Genomic DNA, 13,442 nt, shown 5'->3' on the forward strand with positions numbered 1-13,442 from the left:
GAAGACACAAGATATGATTAGCACAATTAACCACCCAACAACCACAGAATATTCATTCTTTGCAGGACATATAGGATATTCATCAAAATAGACCATCATCTGGTCAATAAACCCAATCTCAGCAAATTTTAAAAGCTTAAGATACTATAGCATTTGTTTTCTGACAACAGTGAAATAAAACTAGAAGTCAATAACAAAACTAAAACTAAAAAAATTCACAGGTGCTTGGAAATTCAGCAACATGCTTCTAAATAACTCATGGGTCAAGGAAAAAATCACAGTAGAAATTAGAAATTACTTGGAACCTAACAGACATGAAAAGTACAACATACCAAAATGTGTGCGATGCCACTGAAGCGGTGCTGAGAGAGAAGTGCATAGATTACAAAAGGAGAACAGTTTAAAAATCAATAATCTAAGCTTTCAAAACAAGAAGCAAGAGAAAGGACATCTAATTAAACCAAAAGAAAGGGGAAGAAAGGAAACAATGAAGATATAAGGAGAAAACAATGCAATAAAATACAGATATACAATAAAGAAAATCAATAAAACCAAAAGATGATCCTTTGAAAGGATTGATAAAATTGCTGAGAGAGAGAGAGAGAGAGAGAGAGAGAGAGAGAGAGAGAGAGAGAGAGAGAGAGAGAGAGAGAGAATAAAAGGGAGGAAGGGAAAGAGGGAAGGAGGGGAGAAAGGGAAAGGGAGCGAGACAGAGAATGCGTAAGAATGAATACAGGGTCTCCACACTAAACGTCCTACAAACACACAGGACCACCGTAAGAGCATGAGCTTTCCATCCTAGGAGTCCTGAAAATTGAGTATTGCCCACAGATGGGGAAAATGACTCCGAAGTCTGTACCTTGGCTCAAAGCCACACGTGTAGTAAGTGCAGAGCTGGATTCAAACCCTGTTGGATGGAGATCTAAAGCCCACTGCTCTGTCCATGGCACCTTTCAAGCCCCAATGTGCAGAATTACCATTTGGGCTGCTTAAAAGCTTCTCAATCTGAAAATATAGGCTCTGATCTTACAGTGTAAACACCCCGCCCCCAGCCATATCCCACCAGACACCAGTTTGAAGAGCCTAAGTATAGGGGCAGACTTGCATCTTATGTCCTAGGTAAGAAAGGAGACTCTGGAGCCAGAATGCCCAGGAGCGAGTCTAAGCTCCAACCCTCCTACCTGTGTGACTTTAGTCAAGTCACTGCACTTTTCTGTGCCTATGTTTTCTCATCTGATAAATGGAGATGGTGATTGTGCCTCCCTCGTAGAACTGCTGGAGTCAGCGGGGTGGTCAGCCCTGTAGAAAACGAACATGAGGAGGGGGAAGCAGCTCTGCAGGGTCAACCTACCTGGGGGCCATTGCTCAGGGACCTCAGAGCTGACCCGGGGTCTGCAGGACACCACGGTCTCCTCTCCTCTTTTTCCAAAAGTGCTGCTTTTACTTGCCCTCCATCCATGTTTCCTTGCAGAGCACTGGATGCGTCACCACTTCTCCCAACCAAGGATGAAGCCATAGAATCAGCACCACTTCCAGAATTCTTCATGCCTAGGGAAGGTCCCATCTGCCCTCCAGCCAGACCCATGTCCTCCTTCAAGGGTGGCCAGTGGCTTCCTGTAGTCAGCGGCTCTGAAAGCGGAGTCACCTGCTCCCCCCTTTCCACACTGTCCGCCTTGTCCCCTGCCGCCGTGCTGCTGCCCTGGAGACGCTCCTCTGCTCTCCCCAAACGTCCCGCCTCCCTGCTCATCCCCAGCACGACTTCCATCTCCAGGACTCGGATTCTGTGAAGAAGATGCTCGTTCTCCCCCCTGAGGGCCCGGATCATGTCTTCTATTCCCATTGCAATGTCCTTGATCAGCTCTTTGTAACTGACCCCGAGCTCTGAAATCAGCGCCTTGAGCTCCCAGTTTTCCCGGGTGACGTCCTCCATCACGACCTTGGATTTTCTAGAGTTCTCAGACATGGCTTTCTGGAGCTGGCCCACGCGCCCTTTCAGTTTTTCATTTTCCTCTTCGAGCTCAGAAATTTTGTGGTAACTTTTCCCATTGCAGTCTTCAAGGTCAGAGACGACCTGCAAGTATAAGTCCAGTTCCCTCTTTAAGTGAGAGATGTCTCCTGACAGCACGCCGTTATCCTTCTCCAATGCAGATATTTTGCTCACATTTCTCTCCCTCTCTTTTTCGAGGGCACGTATTTTTTTATGGCATTTCTCTTGGTCTCGCTGAAGTTTGGCGTTGGCATGCAAAACTTTGCTTCTCTCCTTTTTCAGTCCAGAAATGAGCTGATGAAACCTTCTCCTGGCTCCCTCGAAGGCTGTGGACGGCTGAGAGAGCTGGCCTCGCTTGGAGGACCCCTCGGCGCCCGGGCTCAGGGCCTCCAGGTCAGGAACCATCCAAGGAAGGACTTCGTCGGCTCCCAGGGCCTCGGCCTCTCCCAGCTTAACTTCTTCACGACTGTCCTTGGGGTCTGCTTCCTTGGCAGGACAAGTGTCCAAGCCCTGGTTTGCCAGAACCTGCCGAAGTTGAGCGTGCTCCTGGCAGCTGTGCCATCTCCGAGCAAAGCTCCAGTTCTCTCCCACCAACGTGGAAGCTTCCTGTCCACAAAGCCCACTCCCAAGCTTCAGGATGGAGAGTTGCTGGAAACAAGCCTCCATCTCCTTTTCAAATGCGTCTATTGTGAACGCAGACCCGTCGTGTCCTTTGTGTGGAGCCCATGGAGGACTGGTGGGTTCCGCCCCGTTGGGCGAGAAGGCCACTCTGAAGGACGACGGCAAACCTCTCTCTTCCACTAGGGAAAGCGTTTCCTTGGCCTCGCTTTCCTCGGGGCCAGGTTCCTCTGGTCTGGACCCTTCTAGATGCAGTGTCTTCGCCTCCTGCTCTCCTTGCCCTTCATCCCCAGGGCTTTCCTCGTGTAGAAGCAGAGGGTTTCCAGACCACACGTCGTTTTCCTCCGTGTCCTGAACTGTCCTGATGGCTCTGCCCATCTCTGTAAGGAGCTGAGCGCCGGCTGGAGGCAGCCCTCTGGCGCCGTGAGCCCCGAGGAAGGTGGCTGGGGGGATCCGTTCCTCTTCTGATGTTGAAAGCCCCCCCAGGAGGACCCAGATGTGCCCTTCTGCCCGCTCCCTCCTGCTCAGGAATTCGGGACCCTCTGTTGACACAGAGGCCTCCCCCTGCAGAAAAGGCAGGGGAAGCTCCTGCCTGGGCCTAGGGCGGGAGGCAGCGGCCTGGGTGTCTGAAGCCCCACGCTCATTCTGCATGTCTTCTTGGGTGCCAACACCATCGCCCAAGCTCAGGTCCCCGTTTTCCTGATGTAGCTGGAACTTGTCACCGAGGTCTTCCTCCTCTCTGCCCCAAGTCCTCCTCGACCCGCACTCCTCGGATATCCACGCTGGGACGCCTCCTCCCGCCTTCCAAGGGTCGTTTCGGCCACTGGGCCCTCTCTTGGGAAAGTGGTGATTTGAAATCAGTGGGGACTCCTGGCAGAGGGAGGCATTGACGCTCCTTGCCCGGTGATGATCCCGGCAGGTCTGTCCTACGGCTCTGGGAGCAGGCGAGGGCCTGGCGTCCAGCACTGGTTGGGTTTGGAGTTCTTCTGGGGAAGCTTCCTGGAGCAGCAGGAGAGCGGGGTCCCTGGCCGGCCCCCAGGGAGGGAGTGTGGACGTCTGCACTAGCAGGAAGGACTCCTGGGCCGGGGTGGCTGCTAGCCTTTGCTCCACCATCCAGGCCAGCTCCATGGGGAGGAATGAGTCGTCCACGCATGGCCCGGGGGGGCAGCCACAGATGAGGAGGAGACTCTGGTCATGCAAGCTGGGCTCAGCCAGAGGAAGCTGGGGATGAAGAGAAGACAGGGTGTGAAAGGGCCTCTTCTTCCGTTTATTCTCTCCCCACCTCTCTGCCCTCAGCTCCGGCTGTTCTTGTGCTTTTTCACGCAGCCGCCTAGGCCTTCCTACCACCACACCTGCTGCCACCCCAGGACCTTTGCACCTGCTCTTCCTTTGCCCAGAACGTCCTCTCCCACATCCCCTCATGGCTCAGCCCCTCACTTCATTCCCACCTCATCTCAAACATTGCTTCCTCAAAAAGGCCTCCCTGACCACAGCCCCCACTCTCTGTCCACTGACCCCCTTATTCCCTCATGTCATACATCTACGTGCGTGGGGTCTAATTCCCCTACGGCCCCGCCCTGTTCAATATGGCAGCCACGGGCCACAAGGGACTTTTCAAAGGTAAAACAATGAAATGAGAGTGAGCATTCAGTTCTGCAGACACACCAGCCCCCTTTCAGGTGCTCAGACGCCGTGTGCTTCGTGGCCACTACCCTGGGCAGCACAGATATAAAATGCCGTGCCCGGTGGCACGGAAGTTTCCAGTGGGCAGTGTGGCGTACTCTGCTCCCTGAGGGCAGGGACCCTGGCCTTGAGCAGCGCCGGGCACAGAGGAGGCGTTTCACAGATGTTTTGAATATATTTTTATATTCACTTGATCCAGTACGTTTATCCAGAGCGGAAGCCTGGCAGGCTTACAGAACAGACCCGCCGGCAGGGAGGGCGGGGGCCTGGGAGATGAATCCTGGCTTCATACAGGCTCTCTGCAAGCCCTCGGGCTCACATACAACCACGGCCACCATGCCCCACGCCCAGGGATTCCCACGCGGCCTGCCCTTTCGCTGCCCGTCTCTGTTTTCCTGTCCAACTCTACCCCTCCACCTGGGTCCAGCCAGGGCCCAGCTTCTCCATGAAATCCTCCTGACCCCTGGCACAGCTGGCTCTCAGCTCTGATCTTACTTTGGGTGTGACGGCACACCACGCAGCAGCTCGTAGCAGGACGCAAAGGAATGAAGAAACACGGGAGGCCCTCTCTGCGGAGAACCACGTCAGGGCTGGTGGGCCTTAGCTCGGGTCCAGTGTATCTCTGTTCTTTAGTGACAGGAAAACGGAAGCTGAGAAAGGCTCTAACTCAGAGCGAGCCGGGCAGGGCCTGTTGTAACTGGGCTTCTGACCCTCAGGGGACAGTGTGGGGCAGCGTGCTAGCTAGTGAGACGGCTCCGCATCCAGCGCTGGGGCTGTGCAGCCTTGGGCATCCCCAGATTCCTCCTCTCCAGAGGGGGCCGTAGCTCCCGCCTCATACGTAGCTGGTGTAGCTGGTTGGAGGCTTCAGTAGGATGAAGCGTGATACGTGGCAACTGGAGCCCTAAGGCGCACAGAACGCCTTCTGTCTCACCTGTTCATGGGCAGATCCCGCCAGGTCTCCCAGGAGTTCAGCTGTGGTCTCCAGCCCTGGCACCAAAACAGAGGGGCCTCCTCTTCCAGCCCCGATGCTACCCCAGACGCAAGGCCCCTCAGAGGACTGGTCTAGGAAAGGACAGGACCCAAGGGTTAAAAAGACCTTCCCAGAAGCTTTCCCGCACTTGCCACCTACTGTCAGGATACGTGGCACTGCCAGCTGCCTGACGATCACCATCGCCTGTCAGGTGAGGAAACTGAGGCTCGGAGACGGGAAACGACCCTCCACTGATGAGCAGTGGCCCTGGGTCTGGAAGCCACTTCCACGGACCAGAGAGCTCACGCAGGCAACAAAATCCACAACACTTCTATCGTCCCGCGTTTCCTCATCAGCCACACAGGGTCGTAGTCCCCGCCCGCAGCCCCACACAGTGGGCCGTGAACCCAGGAGCCACAGACCCTGCGTGATGTGTCAGCTCAGCTCTCCAGAAATGGGACAGAAGGGGAAAGTTAGCCTTGCTGCCAGCAGCACACCTGGGGGTAAACGACCCCCTTATCCTTAAGCTGCACCTGGCCTTGGAGGGCTGTGCGTAAACCACGCAGGTGGACACAGTGGCTCGGGGCTCCTGACTGCAGCGGCTTTTGCAGCAGAGACCCTGGAAGCTGTGCCCGAGACCGTTAGCAGAGACACAGGTTCCCATCAGGGACAAGTTGGGGACAAGGGGCTTCGTGGCCCCAGCAGCTCCAGGGCATGGCACCTGAGCTGTCACTGGGGTAGGAGTGGTCATTACAGGGACTTCAAAGACAATTCCTCCTGAGAGACCCGACTGCCCAATGCTGGCACAAATGTCATGGGCATTTCGGACTCTGATCCCCCTTTGCCAGCTGTGTACACTGAACAAGCTACACCACCTTTGTGAGCCTCAGCTTCCTGTCTGCAGAGCAGGGCGCCCACCCCTCCATCACCAGATGTCAGCAGCACTCCAGCCCATGGTGGGTGTCCACGCAGGCGCCCCATGTCCACGCACCGGGCTCCCGCACACCTGCTGAGGCCCTTGGTCCTGGGGCACCGTCGGAGCTGAGGGAGGTGTGCCGGCCGTGGCTTCTGCAGGTGCCCAGCGCCTCCTCCCTGGGCAACAGCAGCCATTCATCCCGAACACAACCCGGGGCGTCCTTGAGAAAGACACAAAAATCAAGAGAGTTGAGTGTCCTTGGCTGACTGTGTAATCTAAGCCTGTCCCTATGTATCCATCCCAGTCACCCCAGGAGGGAACTCAGAAGAAACTGAGGCTCTGGGAGCAGAGGGCCCGTGGCCCGGCCAGAGAGCCCTGTCCTGCCCTCTTGGTCCTGCAGGCCAGATTGCCTGCTATTAGCCCGCAGGCTCCGTTCTGCAGACAAGGAGCAGGTCTGTCCAGCCAGACACCTCTGGGCTCCCTAAGGCATCAGGAAAGGCCCCCAGTCCCCTCTCCTTCCTGTTCCCTCTGGGTCCCACCAACGGAGGTGGGCACTGCCCAGGGGCTCTGGGCAAGTCCCCAATGCTACAGCCAAATGCCTTGGGTGGTGCCCCCCTCACTTTGGCCTCTCCCCAAGGCAGGTGGGTATAGAGCGAGGTGCCTCCCCAAACCCCATCCCCCACAGCACTACTTAGAGGCACCGCTGCTTCTGTAAAAGGGCTGGCAGAAAAACTCAGCGCTGACCCTCGGTCCTGGAGAGGTTGGGGGCATCTCCTCCAGGTCCCCTGCCCTGGACTACCTCTAACTGGTTCTAACGGGTGCTACCTGCTTCCCATCTGCCCCCCACTAGACCTAGAGGTCCTTCAGGATGGGAACTTGATTTCATTTAGGCTGCACCCTCACTTTAGCCTGGCACACAGTAGGTGCTTCATAAATATGTGATAGCTGGATGGATAGACAGAACCTGCAGAAAGACAGATGTTTCAGACGTACTCGTGTATTTATTTGGCAAGCATTTATTAAGCTCCTACTATGTGCCAGGTGCTGGTCTAGGTGAGGGGGAAACAGAAGAGAACAGGTAATGCCCCCTCTGTGCCCTCCTCACCTGTCCCCAGGTCCTCACCTGCTCCCAACAGACCCGGCATTGACTCCTAGCTGCGCCACCTGCTTGCCTTCCTATCCTGCTCACAGCTGCCAGGGAGACCCCCTAAAATGCACCCTCCAACCTACAAGGCCACCTTGGGTCCCTCAGGCTACAGGGTCAGTTCCAGTGCTGAGATCAGACCCTGGCGCAGCCCAGGGCTTGTCACGGGCCGCCCTGCCGCTCCTCACCCTGCCCTGGCTTACTCTCACGGGCCTCCTTCACCCACCCCCTCAAACCCCCACCCCCCTCATCCCCTCTGCCTGCCTCTGCACCTCTGTGTGCTGGGCGAAGCCCCCCCAGCCCCTCCACCCCCACCCTCCCTCAGCCTCCCAGCAATCCTACTGAAATGGAAGCTGGAATCAGGTTGCTCTCCTGTCCCCAGTCCTTCCACGCTTCCCCCTGCGCTGAGAGAGAAACCCCAGCCCACCCTGTCTGGTCTCACTACCCCACCCCCCTTTCTGCTTCTTGAATCTACCCTCTCCCTCCGGCCTCAGAGCCTTGCACCCCTAGTGCCTGCTGCCGGCACCTCTCTTTCTGCTCCCTCTGCCCCCCCGCTACCGTGCTCCCCTCTGGGCTCATCTGAAAGGCCAAGTCCCTAAGGAGGCTTGTCCAGCTCTCCCCCAGATTGGTCCCAGTCCCTCCCTCACAGCGTCTCCTCGTCACACCACAAGTCCCTGTGCGATGATTTGTGTCATGTCCAGCTCTCCTCACAGACCAAGGATCTCAAGCCTGCCACACCTTAGAATCACCCAGAAGCTTTTAACAAGCACCAAGCTGGGCCTCAGCCCTGACCAGCTAAAAACAGAAGGGCCATCCAGCCGGGTCTGCTGACCGTGTGCAATGCCTCCCTGCTCACAGCCCTTTGAGCTGCCTCTGGTTTTTATCCATTTGGTTCCCACATGATCAGAATTCAACATTTTTGTCAGCAGCTCAAAATCACCATTGGAACAAGGTGGAGAAGAGGAAGTGAAGGAAAGAGAGAAAGAAAGAGAGAGCAAATGAGAAAGAAGACAGACAGAGGGAATAGGATGGAGAAAGGGAGAGACGGAAATTCCAAGTGAAAGCAGCAAGAAAGGAAGTGGAAGGAAAGAGGAGGGAAAGGAGAGGTGGGCAGGGCAGTGTGAAAGCCACCATTGTTTCACTGTTTATTTCTATTTGGATTTTGTTCCAATACCGAACTTGACCTCAATTCAGTTTAACAAATACTGTCTGAGCAGCTACTATGTGGTAAGCCCTGTCATGGACCTGGGGACGCAGCCATGGATGAAACACACACAGACCTCTGCCTTGAGGAGGTGCCACCCAGCGGGCTGGGGGAGCATCCAAGAAGACACTATACCCCCTTCATTTCACAAGTGATGAAATCCATACTCAGAGAGGGAGAGTGACTTGTCCAAGGTCACACAGCACACACAGTGGGAGAACAAGACCAGAGCTCAGGGCGCTGAACTTGACCCACTCTTCCTCTCCCCTTGCCGCACCTTTCTGCTTTGTCTTGTTAATCCTTCCAGCTTTTCAACATCCATGGGAACATTTGCATGTAGCTTTGTATGGTTTTAGCTTTAATGTGTAATTATTTTGAAAGATAAGCAAAAGGAAGAAAACAAGGAAGTCAATGATATACAGACACAAACATAATTCTCGTGTTGGACTATGTCCTTCTGGGCTTTTTTTCTATGCATAGACATTTAAATTCTGTTTCTACGAAATGCTCGTTTTTGCTTTGTGTATTTTTCCTTTGATGTTATGGAAGGAGCATTTCCTCACAGGCTCTCCTGCCTAATAATGTCTGACATAAGAAATACCTTAACTTACTACAACGGTTCCCCTTTATCGGACATTTATATTGTTTCCAATTTTTACCAACTCTAAATAGCGCTGGGGTACCTTTACTATTTGAGAAATATACAGAATAAAATGGAACCTTGAGGTTTTGCTTATTTATAATTACTTTACAAGTAGTGGAATTGGAACTGACCTTTTTGTGGAAGATGACTGGCCATGTGTATTCCCTTTTATATTATTTGTACGTTCATGGTTTTTGCCCATGTTTTATTTTTCGATACTATCGACACGGTGATTTAAAGCCCTCGCTTGCTGCTGGAGTGGGTGACAAATGTGACACAGGCATTTCTGCACAAATGCAAGCAGTGACGAGGGAGGGGCTGCCTGAACTCGCTGAACAATGAAAAGATTCCTGTAACGGCCACCAGGGGCCGCTCTACTCCCACTGCCGGGGCAGAGAGGCTGGTGGAGCATCCAGCATTCCGGAGGCTGTGTCACCCAGAACATGGTCTCAGCTCTGTAATAATAGCCTGACGCTGACATTTTTAAGATCGTGATTTTTAATCTCTCTGTATGAGCCGCCCTGTTACTCTCTATGCTGTCCTCTGCTGTAGCAGTCAGCGGTCCAATTGCCATCGTCTGCAGCCATGTCGTCTGCCCTACAAGCTGTGGGAGAGCAAGGTCACCTCTCCAGCCCTAGAGACCAGAGTAGTGCCTGGGACATGGCAGGTGCCCAGCGCGCACTTGCTAAAAAGCACTGGATGGGTGGGAGGTGACACATCTACAGATGGGCCTAGCTTCTCTTGCAAACCCATCCTTTTAAATTTCCTTTCACCTGGGACCCTGAGCAGAAACGTCCTCCCCAAATTCCTCCCTCGGTTGGGGTTTGTCTCTGCAGTGGCTCGTTCCTGAGGGGACCTAGGTTCCAGGTGACTTGCTCTAGAAACTGTAAACTGTGATCCCAGGCAAGGCATGCGCCTCCTCTGGGCTGTGGGCTTGGGGACAAGGACGCTGGTCCCTGCGTGGCTCAGTGCATCAGGACCGCCCAGCATCTATGAGGTCCCGTCTGGGAAAGCGCTTTGTAAATATGAAGCAAATAACGCATCTTCTCATAATGAGTGCCTTCACCAGAACTTACACCGTGACGGCAGAGCACATCAGATACAACCCAGGGGCAGCTCATTTCAGATCTCACGGGTGTTCATAACGGTTCATTCGGATGAGTGCTTGTCATGGGTTCAAATGTGTCCCCCAGAACTCATAAAGTCGAAGCCCTAATCTCCAGTTCCTCAGAATGAGACCTGATTTGGAAGTCGGGTCACTGGAGATGGCATTAGTCACGAGGAGGTCATTAGAGTGAGTGCTCATCCAGCGTGACTGGTATCCTCATAAAACGGGGACATTTGAGCACAGAATCGACACACATAGGGACAAAAGCCCTCCACGAGCCAAGGAGAGAGCCGGGACCAGGTCCTTCCCTCAGAGGCCTCGGAAGGAACTGACCCTGCAGATACCTTGATTTCGGACTTCAAACCTCCAGGACCATGGTGTAAACCACCGTTTGCCATCCTTTGCTGTGGCAGCTCCAGGAAACTTCTGTTTCCCCGAAAATAAGATGTAGCCGGACAATCAGCTCTAATGCGTCTTTTGGAGCAAAAATTAATATAAGACCCAGTATTGTATTATATTATATTATTATACCTATTATATTATATTATACCCGGTCTTATATAAGACCTGGTATTATATTATATTATATTTATTAGACCCCGTATTATATTATATTATATTATATCATATCATATCATATCATATTATATTATACCCAGTCTTATATAAGACCCGGTATTGTATTATATTATATTAGACCCCATATTATATTATACTCTGTATATTATATTATATTATATTATACCTGGTCTTATATTACATTATAAGACCAGTATTATATTATAGTAAAATAAGACCGTGTCTTATATTAATTTTTGCTCCAAAAGAGGCACTAGAGCTGATTGTCCAGGTAGGTCTTATTTTGGAGGAAATACGGTAATATGGTACCTAAGTGCCTATTTGATCAATAAAGAAGTAGAGGCTGAGAAGTGAAATGACTTGCGAAGCTCACAGGTCTCCCAAGGGGCAGGGCCAGGCTCCATGCCACCCCACCAGGTGGGGCAACGTTGGGTCCTCCCTGCCTCCACCTGGGAGAATCCTTAGCGTCCAGCCTTAACCAGAAGCTGGTCTCCGTGGTGCCGAGTACCCTGAAGGGATCATCAGCAAGTGGCAGGAGAGGCCACCTTCCCCAGAAGTTAGAGCAAGTGATGCGAGAAACACACAAACCACCATAAAATGGACATATACAGACGGCTAAAACAAGCTCCTTGCTAATAAAACTCTCCCAACCTGGTTTTTCAAAGGCCACCATTTTCAACTGTTAGAAGCCCAAACTGGTGACTGCCCAAGGCTATTTTATGCTGAAAATGTCCCCCGACATTTGTTCCATCTTTAAAGAGCCCTTGCATGGACCTTCTCATGGGTTCTTCACTCTGACACCCCTGAGTAGGTAGCAACTGCTACGACTCCATCATCCAGCAGAAATCCACAGGGGCTAAGAGGGATGTCCCAAGTTCCCAGGGTCCTAAATGGGCCAGAGCCCATCCATGGGCTCCAACAATCAAGACCCGGCTGTACCTCTCTCCCTCCCTCCTCGCACTTGATGAACAGTGACAGCTCTTTTGCGTGCCCACGGCTGTGTGAGAGCTGGGGACGCGACAGAAAATAAAGAGGACAGCGCCTGTCCTGAGGGTTCTGCCTTTTGGTGGAAGGAAGCGGGGAATAAATGAATAAGTTTACAGCATGTCAGCTGAAAAATGAGGCCGGGAAGGGGATGGACAGTTAACAGGCAGCTGCTTTATAAGTGGCGGAGGCACATTTACACAACCACGAGAGGATGACACAGGCCCAGAAATGTTTTCAATATGGCCGTTGCCATGACAACCTCCTGCACTGGGGTATTTTAGGGATGACTGCTGAAGCAGCCGGAGGCACCCTCACCTTCCCCAGCGCACCTGCCCCCAGGGAGGCTCTGCCTGGTGCTGACAACAGCACACCATCAGGTCCATGAGAAGGGAAGGAAGCCCAGGGGCCCCCCCAGAGACCAGAAGGGGAAACATTACCCGAAGGAGGTGGACGAGGAAGAGGTGAGAACATAGCCACCACTGGCCACATATCTGGTGGGCTCAAGTGGATCCCCCTAAAAGATGTTCAAGTCCAAATCACACCCCCTCGCATACCTGTGACTGTGACCTTCTTTGGAAGGAGGGTCATTGCAGATGTAAATTAAGATGAGGCCCTACAGGAGTGGGCTGGGCTTGGCCCACCTCACCTGTCCCTGCAGGTTGACCTGGCAACTAGGCAGCGGTTCTCAGTCCCTGGGCCAGGAGAACCACACTTGGGGACAGCCCTTCCTAGAAGGCGGCCATGGTGCTCCCAGTCCGCCATCGCAGGCCACTGTGATGGGCAAGCTGGTGACCCCAGGCTGGTCCTCTCCAGGTCATCAGCCTGTGCTTTCACCAGCAGGTCCCACAGATCAATGGAGACAAATCAGTCACATTCAACGGACTCCAATCAAGGGTCAGCCCTTGGGACAAACAAAGGAGAAGAAAGAGGAAACAATTGTGAAGTTAGTGTGGGTGAGTCAACCCAGCTTCCCACTGGGTGACACCAGCCCCGGAAGAGACGTAGGCGTAGGCGAGGGTGACGGCGACGATGACGATGGTGGTGGAAGCAGCTAAACCTGATTGGCCACTCAGGACATACCAGCACTGCACTACGAGCCTTCCCTGTACCTTCTCATTTCATCCTCACAGTCAGAGCAGGAAGCAGGTCTCAGTGTCATTCCCATTTCACACCTGGGAATACTGAGGCACAGAAAGGTTTAACAACCTACCCCAAGTATCACGGCTGATAAGAGGCAGAGCTGCGCTGGCATCGCTGTGGCCCCTGTCCACTTGGGGTCCCCCCGCCTCTTGCACTGACAGCATCTCAACCCACCACGCGTGGCTCCAGCATTTACGGTTTGACACTGTCTCTCCCACAGGTCTGTAAGGAGCAGCCTCTGCTGGTTCGTCTGCCTCCCAGCTGATGCGGGGCTGGTTTCTCCCAATGCTGGAGACAAGCCAACTGGGGACCATACTCCATGGGCCCGTTGGGGAATTTTTAAGAGTTGTGACTGCACAGCAGCCTCCATCAAAGCCTTGAGAATATGGGCCCGATCATGCATGAAGCAGTTCCCCTGGGACACTGGGACTCTTAAATGATAATGCATGTAACATTGACAAGG

General features: G+C 53.2%; 1 protein-coding gene across 4 annotated transcripts in view; it reads right to left on the minus strand.

Moving 5' to 3' along the window:
* C5H4orf50 (chromosome 5 C4orf50 homolog) overlaps positions 1-13,442 on the minus strand; it is a 99,946-nt gene that overhangs the window by 74,077 nt on the left and 12,427 nt on the right. For 2 of the 4 annotated variants that reach the window (XM_033106694.1, XM_033106695.1), the window contains exons 5-7: positions 6,250-6,394; positions 5,220-5,350; positions 1,352-3,826 (exon numbers count right to left, since the gene is read on the minus strand). In XM_033106694.1, the coding sequence (XP_032962585.1) occupies positions 1,352-3,826; positions 5,220-5,350; positions 6,250-6,394 (2,751 nt within the window). The remainder of the gene's footprint in view (positions 1-1,351; positions 3,827-5,219; positions 5,351-6,249; positions 6,395-13,442) is intronic. The other 2 variants (XM_033106697.1, XM_033106696.1) reach the window with 1 other exon arrangement.

The sequence above is a fragment of the Rhinolophus ferrumequinum genome, chromosome 5, assembly GCF_004115265.2.
Source record: "Rhinolophus ferrumequinum isolate MPI-CBG mRhiFer1 chromosome 5, mRhiFer1_v1.p, whole genome shotgun sequence".
NCBI lineage: Eukaryota > Metazoa > Chordata > Mammalia > Chiroptera > Rhinolophidae > Rhinolophus > Rhinolophus ferrumequinum.